This window comes from Podarcis melisellensis, assembly GCF_964234715.1.
Source record: "Podarcis melisellensis genome assembly, chromosome: 16".
Classification (NCBI taxonomy): Eukaryota; Metazoa; Chordata; class Lepidosauria; order Squamata; family Lacertidae; genus Podarcis; species Podarcis melisellensis.
This window is the reverse complement of record NC_138533.1, coordinates 30,328,885-30,344,690: the sequence shown is the minus strand read 5'-3', so window position 1 is coordinate 30,344,690 and position 15,806 is coordinate 30,328,885. Positions and strand designations below refer to the sequence as shown.

Genomic DNA, 15,806 nt, shown 5'->3' with positions numbered 1-15,806 from the left:
CCATTATTACCTTTAATTATTGAAAATAACATGCATTGCATTAGAGGAATTTGCTTGCAAAAGTTGCATTATATTAGTGATGCAAGGAAGTGACGTAACACTGCTCTCCACCATCTGATAACCAATATGGACAAGGCACTGGAGATCTGGGATTGGCTCTCCCATTGCTTTGAACACCAGCCCAGAGAATGTGGCAGGGAGAGAAGGCATTGCAGATGGCTGGCACCTACAAAAGGGTCGCAGCTCAGTGGCAGAGTATCTACCTCACATGCAAAAGTCCCAGGTTTGCAGCATCTCCAGGCAGGCTGGGAGAAAACCCAGTCTAAAAACCTGGATAACTGCTGCCAGTCAGTGTCAAGAAGGCAGAAGTAGGTGGAACAGTGGTCTGAATTTGCTATCTTCTTACATTGTTGTTGCTTTTGGGGGGTGGATCTTTCTCCCTCCAGTTTTTTCCTTCTCCAGTTGCTCTTCATTCCAGTAAGAAAAGCTTACCGTGCACCTTTAAGTTTATCCTTTGGAGAGTAACTCTCTCAATGGTCACCTGTTCGGATGGTTATATGGTGCCTCCAGCTCCAGAGGTAGTTTGCAGGTGGCGCTGTGGTCTAAACCGCCAAGACTCTTGGGCTTGTTGATCAGAAGGTCGGCGGTTCAAATTCCCGCAATGGAGTGAGCTCCCATTTCTCTGTCCCAGCCGTGCCAACCTAGCAGTTCGAAAGCATGCCAGCACAAGTAGATACCGCTGTGGCAGGAAGGTAAACCGCGTTTCCGTTCACTCTGGTTTCCGTCACGGTGTCCCATTGCTCCAGAAGCAGTTTAGTCCTACTGGCCACATGACCCAGAAAGCTGTCTGTGAACAAACGCCGGCTCCCTCGGCCTGAAAGTAAGATGAGTGCCACAACCCCATAGTCACCTTTGACTGGACTTAACCATCCAGGGATCCTTTACCTTTTTTACCTGCTAGGCTGCTGCTTTCATTTTCTCTTTGTGGGTTTCCAAGTGGCCTCTGTCTAGTGGGCGACTGTGGAAAACTGGAAGCTGGACAGACCTTTGTCCGTGTGCAGCAGGGCCTGTATGATCTTATAGACACAGGGAGCTGCTATTTACCAAGACAGACCATTACGTCTAGCTCAGTACAGTGGTACCTCGGGTTACTGACGCTTCAAGTTACAGACGCTTCAGGTTACAGACTCCGCTAACCCAGAAATAGTACCTTGGGTTAAGAACTTTGCTTCAGGATGAGAATAGAAATCTCAGCACCACAGCAGCGGAAGGACCCATTAGCTAAAGTGGTACTTCAGGTTAAGAACAGTTTCAGGTTAATAACGGACCTCCATAACAAATTAAGTTCTTAACCCGAGGTACCACTGTATTGTCTACAACAGGCATAGGCAAACTTGGCCCTCCAGATGTTTTGGGACTACAACTCCCATGATCCCTAGCTAACAGGACCAGTGGTCAGGCATGATGGGAATTGTAGTCCCAAAGCGTCTGGAGGGCCGAGTTTGCCTATGCCTGGTCTGCAAGGACTGGCAGAGGCTCTCCAGGGTTCCTGGAAGGGGACATTCTCAGCTATACCTGGAGATGCTGGTGACTGAACCTGGGACCTTCTGCATGCAGACCCTCCATGTGTCCCTATTTTCCAGGGACATCCCTGTCTCTGCTTTTGATCCTGGAATGCCCTACTTTTCCTTAGGATTTCCCTGTTTTCATTGGAGAAACATTGGATGGTATGGAGTTATCTGACCCCCAAGCCGTCTGAAGGCAATCCTATGCAGGAAAGTTAAAAAAAAAAATGTTTAATGTTTTATTATGTTTTTAAATCTGTTGGAAGCTGCCCAGAGTGGCTGGGGCAACCCAGTCAGATGTGTGGGGTATAAACAGTAAAATGATCATTATGGAATAGGACGTCCCCATTTCCATCGGAGAAATGTTTGAGGGTATGTTCATGCAAGGCAGATACTCCGCATGTATCTCTGCACCTGGCTGTTGTTTATGCATGCATGTTAGTCTCTGTTTGAGCAAAGGTCTCCAACCCCGACACAGAGACAGAACGATTGCCTGCCATCTTTATTAGGTGACTGCCCATGTCATTGGTGTGCGTGGACTGTACTGAATATTCTGCTGTGAACCACCGTTGCCATCCTTGATAAATTTGCTAACAGGCCTGTTTAAAAATAAATAAAAGAGATGGGTCTTGAACTCCGGTGCATGAAATCAACAAATTTGACTCACGGCGACTACAGAAATTGCTTTTGGCAGTAAATAGGATGCGGCCGTGGCGTGCCCTGGAAGCAAATTATCTGCACCAATATTAAAGTCCATTCCTCCCTGCCCTGCTATATTACACCACCGTGAAATGGTTGAGCCTTAAGGGGGCATTGGGTGAGTAATAGATGTCCACAGGAAAATGTTACGTTATGTGATTCCTGGTGGCCTTTGCTTTTAGGTGCTCCGGTGATCTTAAAAAGTGGGAGCTTTGTTGATGGCTTTGCTATGGTTTACTTAGATATTGCTTTTCCACAATGAGCTGCTTAGAGCAAACATTCAAAACATCAGAATACAAATATAGCAATTTTCAGAGCGTGTCAGCAAATTCAACAAATTAACAAACGCAGAATAAATTCAACATTACAGACAAAACCCACAACAATCTAGGTTTAAATACATGAATACAAAGCAAAGTAAGAGTTAGGTTTCTGGCCATCCTGCACCCAAAGGAGCCTGGTTTAAATACAGTTCAGAAAGGAGAGGTGCTGTCACCAGTCTAGATGACATACAGCTGACTCCTTACTCCAGAGGAAAAGAAAGAATGTGAGTGTTCTAAATGGGAGGAGCTAGAGGGCCTGTGAATGGAGCAAAATGATGAAGCTCAGGGGGTTTCATTCACTTGAAACGAACTAGTTCAATGAAGACCACGGAATTCATTCTAAACCATTTGACCTACGCCTGAAAGTAATTCCCATAACAGCCAGGTGAACTTTGCATGAATTTAATTCATTTTGGGGTGAACTTTGACTGATTTCGAGTTTGTCTACAACAGGCTTCCTCAACCTTGGCCCTCCAGTTGTTTTTGGCCTACGACTCCCATGATCCCTAGGTAGCAGGACCAGTGGTCAGGGATGATGGGAATTGTAGTCTCAAAACATCTGGAGGGCCGAGTCTGAAGAAGCCTGGTCTCATTCCCTTACATGTGGTGTGGTTTTTTTTTCATTTATTATTTAGACTCTCTGGGTGTTTAAGCTTAAAAATCATAATTGCTGGGGGAAATAAAGAATTCACATTCCAGTAACAATGTGTTGGTGTTTTCTTAGTCTTCTTAAGTACTTTTTATACTTAAGTATATTTTATACAGGGACGCGGGTGGCGCTGTGGGTTAAACCACAGAGCCTAGGACTTGCCGATCAGAAGGTCGGCGGTTCGGATCCCCGCAACAGGGTGAGCTCCTGTTGCTTGGTCCCTGCTTCTGCCAACCTAGTAGTTTGAAAGCACATCAAAGTGCAAGTAGATAAATAGGTACCGCTCCGGCGGGAAGATAAACGGCGTTTCTGTGCACTGCTCTGGTTCGCCAGAAGCGGCTTAGTCATGCTGGCCACATTATCCGGAAGCTGTACGCTGGCTCCCTCGGCCAATAAAGCAAGATGAGTGCCGCAACCCCAGAGATGGCCACGACTGGACCTAATGGTCAGGGGTCCCTTTACCTTATATTTTATACAGGCACAGCAGCTTGTAACATTCTGGATGCTGGGTAGGGAATTGCTGAAGATCATTTGGATGAATTTAAATCAAACTGTGAGCTGGACAAACTGGTTTTTTATGGGGATGTAGGAAGCTGTCTTATACAGAGTCAGACCATCTAGCTGAGGATCATCTACACAGAATCATAAAACTGTAGAGTTGGAAGGAACCATGTGGGTTCTGTAGTCTAACCCCATTCATTGCAGGAATCTTTTCCCCAATGTGGGGCTCAAACCCACAACCTCGAGACAGAGGTGCAACCTCATGCTCTACCGACTGAGCTACATCTTCCTCTGAGCTATGGCCCCTCCAATAAGGTGGAGGGTTACCTGCAGCTGCCAGGTGTATGTGCTTTGTCAGTGTGGCGTAGTGGTTAAGTGCGGTAGACTTGTAATCTGGAGAACCGGGTTCGCGTCTCCGCTCCTCCACATGCAGTAGTCCTGCTGGATCAGGGCCAATGGGCCATCTAGTCCAGCACCCTGTTCTCACAGTGACCCAATCAGATGCCCCAATGGAAAGCATGTAATCAGGAACCAAACACAAGAGCCCTCTCCCCTCCTGTGGTTTCCACCAATTCCACTGTCAGTAATTTAAAAATAACAAGAGAAATTAAACATAAACAACTAACCCTTCCATGGCTGGCCTTGCTGCTCATTGCTCACAGGCTTCAGCCTTCCTATCCTGTAAAATATGAATATTAATGGGTCGTGTGGTGTAGTGGTTAAGAGCGGTAGACTCGTGAGATAAAATACGTGCCTATAGAGTCTATTTGATACTTACCAAAGAAGTGGAGGGAAGTCCAAGGCTCGGCAGAGCCTAAAATAATTGTATTTATGATTTATGGAGTGGATATACTTTGTGTAACCTTAATGCTGGATTTTGCATACGTCTATATGTATATATGTATAATATCAATAAAAATTTATCAGTGAAAAAAAAAAGAGCGGTAGACTCGTAATCTGGGGAACCGGATTTGCGTCTCCGCTCCTCCACATGCAGCTGCTGGGTGACCTTGGGCCAGTCACACTTCTCTGAAGTCTCTCAGCCCCACTCACCTCACAGAGTGTTTGTTGTGGGGGAGGAAGGGAAAGGAGAATGTTAGCCGCTTTGAGACTCCTTTGGGTAGTGATAAAGCGGGATATCAAATCCAAATTCTTCTTCTTTGTGTCATCTTGCGCACTGTGAAAATTATTTCAAAAGTGGGCCCAATTGATGGTGTTCGGGAAAACGTTCATGGCTCTATCTTTCCTCTCTGTTTCTCAGGTGACGAAAATGGTCAAAACGGTCACAACCAGAACTGTCCGGCAGGTCCCCGTTGGGCCTGATGGGCTCCCTGTGATGGACGGGTCATCTCCCATGGGCAGCTACACTGACTCCATAGACAGAAGACACATGAAGAACGGGGAGCGGTACATCACGCCACAAGCTTCTTCCACCTTGACCCGCTCTTACAACAGCTACGACTCCTATCCCGATGGTCACGACAGCCAGTACCGCCCCTTCATGGGTCACGACGGTTACGGGGAGCTGCCCGACAACTACGGTAGCTTGTCCCGGGGCGTCAATTACCGCCCGCGCTATGGCTACGTCCCCGGGAACAGTTACCGGCCGGAGGACGGTAGCTTCACGTTGCCAAGCAGAAGGGATAACTACGGCCCACTACCCCAGCCCCAGGTCCCGACGGGGAGCAACGCAGACCTGAACCGCTCCCAGCCAGAACGATTCCAGCCGGAGCCATACGGGCTCGAGGATGATAACCGCAGCCTCGGGGTTGACGACGAGGGGTACGAATTGGATCCGGAGTATTCGACCGTGAACCGTCGGACATCAGCTGGGATGCCTGAGAGAGGAAGACCTCACAAGACGAGGTAAAGGGATTGGGTTGTATATTTTCTTTTCCCTACCTATCTGCTGTTACAGGTTGTGAAAACAGATACCTACCGGGGCAGACTTTAGTAATACGGAGCCCTGAGCAAGGGTAAACTTTGGCACTCCCCTCCCAAAATATTTCTCATATATTTACTATTTATTCTTTTTTGCTTTAATTCACTGTTACATATGTATTTGTATGTGTGTGTATTACAGTGAATTAAAGGGAAGAAGAAAAAGAAAAAGGGGGGAAATATAAAACATTTTTAAAAGCAAGGAAAACAGAACAACCCTAAAATATTATTAAGATTGCAAAATTATGTACAGTGGTACCTCTGGTTGCGAATGGGATCCGTTCCGGAGACCCGTTTGCAACATGAATAGAATGCAACCCTCAGTGGTGCGTCCGCGCACCTGCAGGTCATGATTCGCCACTTCTTAACATGTGCATGACGTCATTTTGCACATCTGCACATGCGCAAGCGGCAAAACCTGAAAGTAATGCGCTCCGTTACTTCTGGGTTGCTGCAGAGCGCAACTCGAATGCGCTCATCCCGAAGCACATTCAACCCAAGGTATGACTGTGTCATGAAGCAAATGTAATATGAGGTATGACTGTAATATAAATACAAGTAGATAAACTTACTATTTCCCTTGAGTATACATTGGTTTGTGGGTCACTATGGTTTTGATAAATACGTCCCAAATATAATTAAATTCGTCCATCCATAATCTTCACCTGTAAACAGTCCGTTCACGGGTTGCAAGAGTTGTCACGTCGTCCATCCATCTATCAAAGGGGGCCATGTTTTTGTCCTTCCAATGTATCAGTATCAATCTTCCTGCAGATTTAAGGGCAAATGATTTTCACAAGATTGCCTTTTGGTACAGTCGCCCTTTTATGGATCCTCTCAGGAGGTGCCCATATAAATATAGCTTTTATCATTATTATTTTGCACCCTCTGTCTCATCGCCCTGTGCTAGAGAACCGCCTACACTGTCCTAAATCAGACATTGAACCCAGAGCAGGAGAACAGTTCTAGCATACTGGCATCTGCTGAATGGCTGGCTATCCTGGGGGAATAGTATATATGCAAGGCTCCCAGTACACCGTACAGCTGCCAGCATCAGAGGCACTGTGCTTCTGGGCAGCAGATGATGGGGAGCCACTGCAGCAAAGGCCCTGCTTGTGGGTTTCCCAGAAGTATCTTGATGGCCTCTCTGAGAACAGGTTGTTGGATTAGATGGGCATTTGGTCTCATCAAGTGAGGTCCCCGGCTGATATTGCATCCTTGTAAGAAATGGCAACTCTTCAGAATTACGTGACAATTAAACAACTTGAGTCTCCTAGTACCTATGCAATTGCATCTTTTAAGAATCGTAGGCATCTCTTTCTGGCCCATTATTCTTTGGCAACTTGCTCATCAGGATTCCCCTCCCCCCTCCCCACTTTGCATTTCTTCTGGTGTTTTTCCCCCCATATTTAAATACGGCCAAGGAACTTTTGACAAGCAATTTAATTTGACTGCAGCTTGTAGAAGCATAAAGAGGCACGTGCCAGGCCTCCTCTATAAGGCAACGTTTCTTGTTGGCTTAAAAAAAAAGGAAAAATATTCAAAGCCATTTTTGCACAAATAAATTAGCCTTCGCCTTTCATTTCCCAGGAGCCTTTGACAATAAATAATGCCTTCTGTTTAATGATGAAACCCCACGGTAATTAGCCTTTGATTGTGGGCTGGCCTTTGTTTTGTTTCTGTTTCGCTCCTGAGCTTTTCTTCCTTAAAAACAGATTTGGCATTCAGTTAAAGGCAGTAGGTTTGATGACACTTGAAACCAGTGGAAGAAATATGACTGTCGATACACTTCAGGTGTCTCACTCCATTGCAACCTCCCCTTCCTCTTCTGCCAGTGGCAGCTTTGCTCCTTTTCAGGATATGCCATTCGCCTCTAAATTCCAGTTCAGAATGCTTCTCTGAGCTTTTGAACTGGTGCGATCCAGTAGTTAGAGCAACCTGCCCTTGGCTTAGTTCCTTGCAGTGGAGGGACGACATGGAAAGAGAAGAAGATGGGAAATACAACCGCCTTTGGGAAAGGTTATTCATTTATGCATTTATTGAAATATTTGTAGACTGCAATTTCATAGTAATACAGCAAGGCAGTTGGCAATGTGCAAAATCGCAGTAAGATAAATACAGCATCAATCAATAAAGAAATTCACATTGCAAACTCCTTTCTGAGTAACAGAGCTCTTAAAAGGACCCCTGACCGTTAGGTCCAGTCATGGCCAAATCTGGGGTTGTGGCGCTCATCTTGCTTTATTGGCCGAGGGAGCCAGCGTTCAGCTTCCAGGTCATGTGGCCAGCACGACAAAGCCGCTTCTGGCGAACCAGAGCAGCGAACGGAAACGCCGTTTACCTTCCCGCCGGAGCGGTACCTATTTATCTACTTGCACTTTGACATGCTTTCAAACTGCTAGGTTGGCAGGAGCAGGGACCGAGCAATGGGAGCTCACCCCGTCTCAGGGATTCGAACCACCGACCTTCTGATCGGCAAGTCCTAGGGTCTGTGGTTTAACCCACAGTGCCACCCGTGTCCCGACAGAGCTCTTAGGGGACAGCTAAAATAAAGCAGGGATGATTCCTCCCAAACTTCTGCTGGCAGGGAGTTCCACCGGACAGGACCTGTCACACTAAATACTCAGCCCTTAGTAAAGACCAGCCAAACCTTGGGGAACGAGTTAGGCTGAGAAGCCACAACTGCCCCCCAAATCACCTAGCAAGCTGAGTGGAACCTTGCACCCTTAGTCTTATTGACTAATTGCTAGCCCACACTTGCTCTCAGCTTCTAAATTTCTGAGTAAAGTGACTCATTTGTTGTCCCTACATGGGATAGATGGCTTAGGGCTCCCAATGAGAAACGGGAGCCTGCGGCAGCTTTTGCAACTGATCACGATGAGACGATGAGAATGTGATAGCACATTCAAAAATTCAGTGCAGGGTCCCTTTATGATAGTTACAGCCGTGCCTCTTGTAGGATGATAAAACCTCCTGAGATTATTGTGCAGTAATCTTTAAAAAATACAAAAATGATTAGGAATACGTTGCAACAATCAGTGGAGATCTACTGTTTTCTGTGCACCTAACACGGGCAAATGATCTGGAGCACTCCTCCTTTCAGAGGGGCAAGTTGTGCTTTCCTTGAAATTCCATTGTATGTAATAGAATTTGCACCCCATTCTCTTGAAACGGAAGCAGCCAATGTTTTCAGTGTTTCCCACTCCCAGTTTTCCATGATGCTTTTCCCAACAGACATTCTATAATGTCTTCTTCTTCTTCGATCACTCATAGCCGAGTAAGATTGTCTTCCGTGAACAGGGTCTTAACAGTGAGTCTGGGAGGCCAAGTCTGGATCCACACGTCCTTCCACAGTGAGGACATAACTTTCCGGGCAGGAGTTGAGGAGTTGATCACAGTGAGGGTTTGCCAAGTGTGCCTTCCTCTTAGCACGTTTCTCCCTTTCATTCTGAGTTTGAGCATCTTCAAAGCCCATGACACCTTCAGTAAAGGCTGTTCTCCAACTGGGGTGCTCGCAGGCCATAATGTAATGTAACCACTCGTTATTATGAGAGCCAGTGTGGTGTAGTGGTTAAGAGCAGTAGTCTCGTAATCTGGGGAACCGGGTTCGCTTCCCTGCTCCTCCACATGCAGCTGCTGGGTGACCTTGGGCCAGTCACACTTCTTTGAAGTCTCTCAGCCCCACTCACCTCACAGAGTGTTTGTTGTGGTGGAGGAAGGGAAAGGAGAATGTTAGCCGCTTTGAGACTCCTTTAGGTAGTGATAAAGCGGAATATCAAATCCAAACTCGTTGGCTGCTGAGGGACATCCCTCCCTTAGCAGGGACGGATTTCGGTCTTTGGCGGTGCCCTGGGCAAGGCCAACATTCAGCATCCCCTGCCCCTCACCTTCTATTCTGTGCATGCACTATGGCAAAGCTGGGGCAACCCCCTTGGCCTGGTACAGTGGTGCCTCGCAAGACAAAATTAATCCATTCCGTAAGGCTCTTCGTATAGCGGTTTTTTCGTCTTGTGAAGCAAGCCCATTGACAGCTTAGCGGATTAGCGCTATTAGCGGTTTAGCGGCTTTTAGCGATCAGCTGTTAAGCGGCTTATCAGCGGATCAGCTGATAAGCGGCTTAGCGGCTTAGGAAAAGGGGGGGAGGGGAAAAAACCCGCAGGAACTCGCAAGACATTTTCGTCTTGCGAAGCAAGCCCAAAGGAAATTCGTTTTGCGAAGCGCCTCCAAAAAGGAAAACCCTTTCGTCTAGCGGGTTTTCCGTCTTGCGAGGCGTTCGTCTTGCGGGGCACCACTGTACCCAGTACAGTGGTACCTTGGGTTACATACGCTTCAGGTTACAGACGCTTCAGGTTACAGACTCCGCTAACCCAGAAATAGTACCTTGGGTTAAGAACTTAGCTTCAGGATGAGAACTGAAAGGAGGCCCCATTAGCTAAAGTGGTGCTTCAGGTTAAGAACAGTTTCAGGTTAAGAACGGACCTCCGGAACGAATTAAGTATGTAACCAGAGGTACCACTGTATAACTTCCCCATTTTCGTTGGAGAAATGTTGGAGGACATGATGTTAACCAGGGTGTGATAGTGGCTAGAGTGCTAAACTAGAATTTGGGAGCTTAAAGACCCTAGCGGAAGATGGGAAACATTGGATACAGCCTATTATATCTGTCCTGTATGACAACACTTGAATCCGGAACTTCATATAGAAGTTGGCATGGCAGCCGCACAGAGGCTGCCCAGGCAATTGTGGGCAGGAAATAACCGTGTCATGCAAGTGTGGCTAAAAGTCCAGTTCCTGCAGAGGAACACTCAGCAGCTTGGTTGGTTTCTGAAAAGTGGCAATAATATCTGCTTTAGCCGCCTGTTGCCAGCTGCATTGTTTGTCCATTGGCCGAGTTTCATTTATCGCCAGAATTATTAACCTTTCAAGACTTATTGAAAATCGATTCCTGCACTCATTTCTAAGTGGGAAGGAAGCCGCCCGGCTCTCTTTTCATGTCCGATCTCTGAGGGATAGTTGTTTACACCAGGATAGGAGGGGGGGGTTAGTGGGAAGCAACAATAAATCAGCACAACATGTCACTAAGTGGAGAAATAGTTGGCGGGGGGGGGGCTGAGCTGCAGAAATGTGGCCAAGCAAGTGGTGTCTTAAGACCTGGAGCCTTTCTAAAGGGTACTTTCAAAAGTCAATGGGAAAGTAATCATCATCATTCCGGTTGGGTCCCAAGTTGCAGGTTGAGTTGAAAGATGAGTCTCAGGTTCGGTATACCCATCCCCTAAATTTCCAGTGTTTGGATGTTGGTGCCATTAGTTTCGTAGTCAGAACAGAATCGCCCATGCACAAGGTGGAGGCATTGAGAGGGGCAGATTTAGGGAAAATGATGAGTTCCTCTGTACAGTGGTACCTCGGGTTAAGTACTTAATTCGTTCCAGAGGTCCGTTCTTAACCTGAAACTGTTCTTAACCTGAAGCACCACTTTAGCTAATGGGGCCTCCGGCTGCCGCCATGCTGCCAGAGCACGAATTCTGTTCTCATCCTGAAGCAAAGTTCTTAACCCGAGGTACTATTTCTGGGTTAGCGGAGTCTGTAACCTGAAGCGTATGTAACCCGAGGTACCACTGTATTACAGTCGTACCTCAGCTCTCGAACGTCTTGGGAGACGAATGTTCCGGCTCCCGAACAATCAAAAATCAGAAGTGAGTGTTCCGGTTTTCGAACATTTTTTTGGAAACTGAACGTCCAATGTGGCTTCCACTATTGTTTCTGGTGCGCCAGCAAAATCAGGAACCAAACAGAAGCCACGCCTTGGTTTCCGAACTTTTTGGAAGTCGAACAGACTTCCAAAACAGATTCCTTTTGACTTCAGAGGTACATCTGTATTATTATATTCATTCATTCATTTAAATGTATACCCTGCCCATCTGACTAGATTGACACAGCCACTCTGGGTGGCTTCCAAAATATATAAAAACATAATAAACATTAAGCATTAAAAAGCTTCCCTATATAGGGCTGCCTTCAGATGTCTTCTAAAGGTTTTATAGTTACTTATCTCCTTCGCTCAGGGGTTCCATAACTCCAGTCCCTCCAACATTTCTCTGATGAAAATAAGGATGTCCTAAGGAAAAGCAGTGGGGGACGCGGGTGGTGCTGTGGGTTAAACCACAGAGCCTAGGACTTGCCAATCAAAAGGTCGGCAGTTCGAATCCCCGCCACGGGGTGAGCTCCCGTTGCTCGGTCCCTGCTCCTGCCAACCTAGCAGTTCGAAAGAACATCAAACTGCAAGTAGATAAATAGGTACCGCTCTGGCGGGAAGGTAAACGGTGTTTCCGTGCGCTGCTCTGGTTTGCCAGAAGCGGCTTAGTCTTGCTGGCCACATGACCTGGAAGCTGTACACTGGCTCCCTCGGCCAGTAAAGCGAGATGAGCGCCGCAACCCCAGAGTTGTCCGCGACTGGACCTAATGGTCAGGGGTCCCTTTACCTTTAAGGAAAAACGGGCCTCTTCATGGATCACTGCCTTGTCGTGGCAAAGGGGTTAAGCCATGAGTTATACCGTGCAGGGCCACCCAAGATGGACAGGTCATAGCCGAGAGTTTAGACTAAATGTCATCCACCTGGAGCAGGAACTGCCAAACCACTCCAGTATTTTGCCAAGAAAACTCCATGGACATAAAAAAGGAGAAGCTTTGAGAAGAAAGTGAGAGTTTCCAAGGCGTGCTCTCATTCATGGGATCACGGAAAGTCAAACACGACTGACTAAACAACAAAGGAAAAGCGGACACTCTGGGATCAAATCAGAAACTGAACAGCTTCTGTAAATTCAGGACAGTCCCTGGAAAATAGGGAGATTGGGGGGGGGGTCTGTGGCATGTTCATGTTGACTTATAAGAGCTGCAGCAACAAGTGTAGAAACCAGAGCTCAAAAAGAAGGAGGGAGGGAGGTTGATTTCCTGAAGGCTCCTTGTAGGAATCGGCCTAGTGCTGCTTTTTCTTCTTCGACTGGCACTACAGCGTTCTCTGCCTACCTGCCGGCGATTCCAGCAGATGGGTTAAACCTGTAATCCCTTTGCTAATTGTCAGTTGCCTGGTTCCTTGCATATCTGATTGGACAGGTAGCTGGCTATTTGCTCCTCTCTCTCTCCCTCTCTCCTCTCACTGCTGACCCAATTTCAGAACACTCGCATTTGAATATAGATTGGAAAGCGGGGTGGCGGCGGAACGGAACGGCTTCTTCCGAGAGCGCTTTCAAATGCACAAGAAGCAGATTTTCCGTCTGTCTGCACACCAATGTGCGTCCATACGTCTTGTGCTAATTTTTGTCAAGCCGTAACAGCAGATGGTGATAAGAGCCCTGCTCAGCCAGACGAAAGGGCTGCCGAGTCCGGTATCCTGTTTGTCCGGGGCACGGCATGGAGAAAGTGAAGAGGGGAGAGTCTTTCTCCTTCTCTCATGGCACTAGAACTTAGGGCCCTCATATTTACAGGACCACCTCTCCTGGTCTGCCCCGCAGAGGACCTTAAGGTCCATGAATAATCATAGTTTAGAGGTCCTGGGCCCTAAGGAAGTCAGATTATCTTCCACCAGGGCCAGGGCCTTCTCAGTGACGGCTCCACCCTGGTGGAATGTTCTGTCCCATGAGACCAGGGCCCTGCAGGATTTAACCTCCTTCTGCAGGGCCTGTAAGACAGAGCTATTCCGCCTGACTTTCAATTTGAATTTAGCCTGATCTTTTATTCCCCTTCCTTCCCTCCCCCTCCCCTTTTTATGAAGATTACCCGCTCTGGGATCCCACAGCTAATTCTCCCCTGGTCTCCTCGCTGGCCCAAATAGGACTAATTTAGCCACCTAGCCCTGGTGATCATCTAATGTTTATTGGGTGGATTTTCCCCCTAATCTGATTTTTTATTTTATTGTTATTCACGTTTTATACTGTATTTTATGCTGTAGCATCAATTAAGTCTCATAAACCAGGCTCATGTTATGTCCTGCGGTGACCCGGAAGTACCAGAAAGGGTAACTTCTGGGTTTCACCACTTGCACATGCGCAGAAGCGCTAAATTGCGTGTCGCGCATACGCACTTGTGCCAAATCTTACCACGCACCCGCGAAGATGTGGCGCTTCAGGTTGCGGGCTTTTCATGTTGCAAACAGGCCTCCAGAATGGATCCCGTTCGCAACCAGAGGTACCACTGTACCCGTCTCATCCTTGAATTTTTTTCCAATAAAACCAATTTCAAATAAGAGAGATCTCAATGGCTACTTGTCACAATGGCTGTGTTATGACTGAGTACACAATGACTGTGTACCAATTGCTCTGGAATCACAGCAGGGAGAGGGTTGTTGCGTTCAGATCCTGCTTTCAGGCTCTCCATAGGGATCTGGTCGGCCACTGTGAGAACAGGATTCAGGACTAGATGGGCCATTGGCCTGACCTGGTAGGATTCTTCTTACATTCATAGTCTAAATTGTGGCAGCGAGGATTCTGTTGGGAGCATTAGGTTGTGGCCACATTGCCCTCCTTTTGAAACATCTACACTGGTTGCCATTTTTTTCTGGGCCCAGTTCAAAGCTCTTTTAAAGGCCCAAGTGGTCCAGGACCCAGGTACTTCAAAGAGCACTTTCGCCAATATTGACTCGCCTGTCTCCTTAGCTCAGCAAATACGTCCCTCCTTTATGTTCCCTATGTAGGATGAGATGTGAGGTGCAGGGGGTCGAAGAAGAGCCTTTTAGGTGGTGGCTCCATGTATCTGGAACTCCCTCCCCACTCAGATGCCTCTTGCCACTTCAGTTTGTTCTCTTACATGAGAGGTTATGAGGCACACCTCTTAGGCCAAGCTTACCAGGGTGTGTGTGTGTATGTGAATAATGTGCTTAGGATGAATGTCCGCCCTGTGTGCTGTTGCAATGATGATGCTTTTTATGTTGTAAACCGGTATATTTTTTTAATTAAGTCTGCCCTTGTTTTATTTCTGTACATGCCACCTGCTGCAATCATAAGGTGAAGGGCGATATGGAAATATTTGTGTGACATATATATATAGCACTAAACCATAAGGTTTGAAACTTTGAACAAGCAAAACGTTGGAGAAGGGAGGTTGGGGGATTAAGCGCAGAGGTTAATCTCTTATATCTAAACAGTATATGGAAAATTGGATGCATTCATCATTCCCTCGGCTTTGGTGTGTGCTGCTGTTAGAGAAATGCTGAATCCTTCCTTCCTTCCTTCCTTCCTTCCTTCCTTCCTTCCTTCCTTCCTTCCTTCCTTCCTTCCTTCCTTCCTTCCTTCCTTCCTTCCTTCCTCCCCCCCCCTTTGGTGAGGCTACTTTCAGGACTGGGGAACCTCAGGTTTCTGGGCCAAACATGGCCCCCCAGGCATGAGTGTCTGGCCCTCGGCACTCTAACCAGCCACATCCTCTGGTGGCGCTGTTTTGCCTAGTTTGAATGTGTCCTGGAGCTCTGAAAATGCTTCTTGTTGCCTGGATGGCATGGGGAGAGAGGGGCATTACGAACGTGTAGAAACTAGCCTAGCAAACTGAGCTTACAATTACAGATGTTAGACCCTCCAAGTCTCCCTATTTTCCAAAGACAGCTCCGGATTTACAGAAGCCATACCGGTTTCTGATTCGATCCTGTAATGTCCTGCTTTTCCTTAGGACGTCCCTATTTTCATGGGAGAAATGTTGGAATGCATGGAGTTATGTGACCCCTGAGCCAAGGAGGTACATAACTAAACAACCTTTAGAAGACTTTGGAAGGCAGCCCTGTATAAGGAAGGTTTTAAAAAAATGCTTAATGTTTTATTATGTTTCTATATATGTTGGAAGCTACTCAGAGTGGCTGGGGCAACCCAGTCAGATGGGCGGGATATAAATAATAAGATTATTATAATTATGGAATAAAGGTAAAGGGAGCCCTGACCATTAGGTCCAGTCATGGACGACTCTGGGGTTGCGGTGCTCATCTCGCTTTATTGGCCGAGGGAGCTGGCGTACAGCTTCTGGGTCATGTGGCCAGCATGACTAAGCCGCCTCTGGTGAACCAGAGCAGCACACGGAAACACAGTTTACCTTCCTGCCAGAGTGGTACCTATTTATCTACTTGCAGTTTGATGTGATTTCAAACTGCTAGGT

The 15,806-nt window shown here is 47.0% G+C and overlaps 1 protein-coding gene across 13 annotated transcripts in view; it reads left to right on the top strand.

Moving 5' to 3' along the window:
- ARVCF (ARVCF delta catenin family member) overlaps window positions 1-15,806 on the top strand; it is a 601,392-nt gene that overhangs the window by 436,851 nt on the left and 148,735 nt on the right. For all 13 annotated transcript variants that reach the window (XM_081893277.1, XM_081893282.1, XM_081893281.1 and 10 more), the window contains one exon: window positions 4,999-5,603. In XM_081893277.1, the coding sequence (XP_081749403.1) occupies window positions 4,999-5,603 (605 nt within the window). The remainder of the gene's footprint in view (window positions 1-4,998; window positions 5,604-15,806) is intronic.